Source organism: Pseudomyrmex gracilis, unplaced genomic scaffold (assembly GCF_002006095.1).
Source record: "Pseudomyrmex gracilis isolate BER0280 unplaced genomic scaffold, ASM200609v1 scaffold_387, whole genome shotgun sequence".
In the NCBI taxonomy this organism is placed as follows: Eukaryota; Metazoa; Arthropoda; class Insecta; order Hymenoptera; family Formicidae; genus Pseudomyrmex; species Pseudomyrmex gracilis.
Genome location: NW_018020971.1, coordinates 69,311 through 73,466, shown reverse-complemented (window position 1 = coordinate 73,466; position 4,156 = coordinate 69,311). Strand labels below are relative to the sequence as shown.

The window sequence follows — 4,156 nt, the reverse complement described above, 5'->3', positions numbered from 1 at the left end:
TCTTTGTTTGCTCTGAATCTGCTGACACAAAATGTCTCAAATTTGCCTTCGTGTTGTCGATTACGTATGACTATGCATCATGTATTCAGCAAATACACAGCAACTAGTTGAAAACTTCAGCTCAGCATTAAGTTACATGATTTTGCAAAACATGGTTGGTTATCAGGGTATTTTTATTTCTTTCTCGTTGCTGTATTTTTATTACCTAATGTTCATTTGTTTAAATATTAGACCAGAGATTCCAATAAGGAGAGAATAATAGCTTCTATAGTACCTGACGAGGATGCTTCCATTCGATCGTTAGACACCGTTGGTCATTTACCTGTAGATACAATCGATGATTCACCGGCAATTGTCATCGCGTCGAGACCCCATTCTCACGAAGCTGTTAAATACGTCGAGAACTCGAGAAGTGTCGACAATTCTAATTTGCAAAATAAGATTTCTGTTCAGGAGGTAAGAGATAATCGATGCTTTTGGTACGGGTTTATTTTTTATTCAGTTGAAATTTTGAACGCTAATGTAAATTGCTTTCAGTCTACGGAAGAGGAGTCCAGTGTTAACGATACTTTAGAAGACAAACAAAGCAAAGATAGCGCGAGCGAAACAAATACGGAACCAGGAATATTGAAAATTGAAGTATAGCTTTTACAAAAATTTAGTATATTTTAGTATAGCTTTTACAAAAATATTTTTTATACGTATGAAAACTATGTTAATAATTTATATCCTTATATATATATATTACAAGTTTGTTTACATAAATGCAAAGATCAAACAAAATCTTATTGAAATATATGTTTCGCGCGCGCGCGTGCTCGTGTTATGTTTCAATAAGAAGATAGAAAAGAGACAACAACGAGGTGTACACCTGATGTTCGGGTAAAATTATTCTTTATTCCGAAGATTTAACAAATTGATGCAAACGTTTCGATCCACTATAAGATCTTCTTCAGTGTCCAGTTTGAAAAAAAAAAAAAAAGGAAATGGCAACTCAGTAACTGTCAACCGCACACAGGAAGACGCGAAACATGCTCTTATTTCGAAGACAACTGACACATAAGTCAGACAAATCAGTTGTCTTCGAAGCGGGAGGATGTTTCGCGTATTCCTGTGTGCGGTTGACAGTTACTGAGTTGCCACTTCTTTTTTTTTTTTTTCAAACTGGACACTGAAGAAGATCCCATAGTAGATCGAAATGTTTGCATCAATTTTTCTTAAATCTTCGGAATAAAGAAGAATTTTACCCAAACATCACAGGTGTACAGCTCGTTATTGCCTCTTTCTTATTTTCTTATTAAAATCTTATTGTTTGCTAAATCTTTTGCTTAGTCTGAGCCTGTGGAAACTGTTGAATCGCGCAGAAGACTTCCTTCAAAGGTACCAGTACGGGGTGTTGCTAGACATCGAGCGGTTTCTAACAAAAGAATTACAGAGAAGCCCTCGGAAATATCCAAGCGAATGATGCAACAGTGTTTGTCGCAGCTCGAAAATAAAGACTGGTAAATGCTAGTCCTATATCAATACTTTTTTGCTTGTTTGCAATATTGCTTTTCACTGTTTATCGTTGAAATAAGAATTCACGAATATATATTTTGTATATTTTTTAAAGGGAAATAACGATGAAAGGTTTGAAAACCTTGTCTCAGCTTTCGAAGCAACATCCAGAATATTTGGATGTTTGCGTTGCTGGAACGCTAGGAAGGCTTCTAGGACGACACGTAAAGAATCTTCGATCACAAGTGGCTCGTGCCGCATGTAATGCGGCAAGTGATGTCTTCAGCTCTCAGATTCGTGGCATTGATCAAGTAAATATCACACACATACATTTCACAATTATATTTCACGTATATAATATATATTTGTGAAAAATAAAACAAAACGTATTGTTATACACTAACCAATAAAAACGAACAATAATCTCGAAAAAAAGAAAAAAAGAAGAAAATCAAAACATTCTGCCAAGTATAAATATTCAAAAATATAATATAAAATTAGTAATGATAACATAAAGGGATCCTCGGTTCTGTCGGTTGTATCAATGATAAGTTTGAATAAATTGGCTATATAGAACCAAGATGCAGGAGCTTGTGCGAATGATATAGAGATGTGTTTTTTTCTAAACGTTTCGACCTTATTTATTAGGTCAACTTCAGTAGATATACCGCAATATAGTACAATACTTGGCTTACAACGAGAAAGTGATCACATATAGTTATATAATACAAATCGTTAAAAATAAAAATGTTACAATAATTAATGTAGGATCTTACATAAAAAAACATTTTTTTTAAAAAGTTACAAATTTAAAAGTGCAAAGAAGTCACTGAAGTAACGCACTGTGTTACTTCTGATCTGACATTGCTAGAAGTGATCAGGTATATTGTTAAATTATATATATATATATATATATATAGGAGGAGAGAAAGGCTCTCTCTGTATTGTAAATCTTTAATTTTATCTATTATCGGTAAGTACGTTCTATCTAAAAGTTTGGTGTCATTCATGATGTTTAAACTACAGTTCTCGCTTTTTATGTGTAACATCTCAGATGTCAGTCTCTTATAATAATTAGGTTCTGAATCTACTATTTTTCTCGTGTTCCATTAAAATGTGTGTCCCGTTTGGTGATAGTGGTTAGCTATAACGGAGGTCTCAATTTGTTCTTTCCTTACACAATTAGAATGTTCTTTAATTCGGGTTTTCACTTGTCTTTTTCTTTGTCCTATGTATTTCGAATTGCAAGAATTGCAGGAAATTCTATAAACAACGTTCTTATGACTGTTAATAGATACTGTGTCTTTATTTGTTTTAATGAATTTATTTAGGCGGTTTATATTTCCAGATAACCAAATCTGTCGAAACAGATTTTGCCAAATGCTTGTTACAAATTTTATTAGCAGAAAAACATCAAATATGATGCAGAGTTTGTTTTGTCTGGCAATGTTGCAAAATTGCTAACAAAAATATATTCAAGCTTGTTGATAAAACATAACAGCAACTTGCTGGCAAAAACCAAGCAAAGCTGTGTCGTGTTGCGCAGATCTTGCTTAATATCCCGGCAAACAATTTGGTTGCGAGATGTCGCAGTTTTGTCGCCGACCGCTGGCGAAATTAATAGACCAAATCCATATCCATCTGTGTCCTCATTAGGATATGGTTTGGCGACCATACCTGTCAAACATGTGAGATGTCAAAATGAGACCAAAATCATAACAAGTCTGCCACTAGCAAAGCAAAGCCAAAGTGATGCACCAAATCCAGAACAGATTTGGTGATTGTTTGTTGGCGCCAAAATCGCGCCAAATACACATCATATCTGTTACCAGCACTGTTAACAAAACAGTAGCAAGTACAGACCAAATTTGTCGTCAGAAACGTCGACAGATTGCTACCAAACGCAGATCAGATCTGTTCCCTAGAATCCAAGTGGAATTACTACAAAAACAAAAAAAGAAAATCAGTGGTATATCGCCTTATCGGAAAGGAATTAATTCGAGATTTCACTCGAATTAATTTCTAGAAGCCTGATTCAGCTCGTTGATCAACCGATGAACTCCAATGAAAAAGACCGAATCTGAAAAAATTCTAAATGTGATAGCGGGATTTGAACTCGAGACCTCCATATTCGCAGCCCCTGCACTCAGTCCGCGAAACCACTTGTGTTCCTTACTAACATATAATTATTTTTATCTATTTATTCTCTACATTTAATTTATTATTTATTTTAATTATTATTTTACTAAAAATGTTGCAATGCAACATTTTCAGTAAAATGTTGCATGTACCTGCAACAATAAATAAAAATACTTTTCTTATTATTCTTAAATATAATTTAAAGTACATTTTTACAACGCGAATAAATGTTTTGTTAATATATGCTGATACTTGAATAAACAAAGTGTTTTGTAATGGATTTTTGGTCACTGAAAACGAATCCGGTGGCGAAATCGACTTGACGAACACGTCAAATTTTTGAGAAAATTAAAGTTAAATGTATAACATACTGTCTATTAGCGTGAGAAAGAGCATATCGGTGTATCTCATTCACACTAGAGGACATTGTGTTACACAGTGTCGACTGTACGTAGCTGGAAAGCACCCATTGTTTCATATTACTCAACAAATACGAGAATAATACATTAAATTTATGATT

General features: G+C 34.0%; 1 protein-coding gene across 5 annotated transcripts in view; it reads left to right on the top strand.

Moving 5' to 3' along the window:
* Positions 1-4,156, top strand: part of LOC109860437 — a 57,511-nt gene that overhangs the window by 25,970 nt on the left and 27,385 nt on the right. For 4 of the 5 annotated variants that reach the window (XM_020439518.1, XM_020439519.1, XM_020439520.1 and 1 more), the window contains exons 21-24: positions 232-456; positions 538-639; positions 1,333-1,502; positions 1,613-1,808. In XM_020439518.1, the coding sequence (XP_020295107.1) occupies positions 232-456; positions 538-639; positions 1,333-1,502; positions 1,613-1,808 (693 nt within the window). The remainder of the gene's footprint in view (positions 1-231; positions 457-537; positions 640-1,332; positions 1,503-1,612; positions 1,809-4,156) is intronic. The other variant, XM_020439522.1, reaches the window with a different exon arrangement.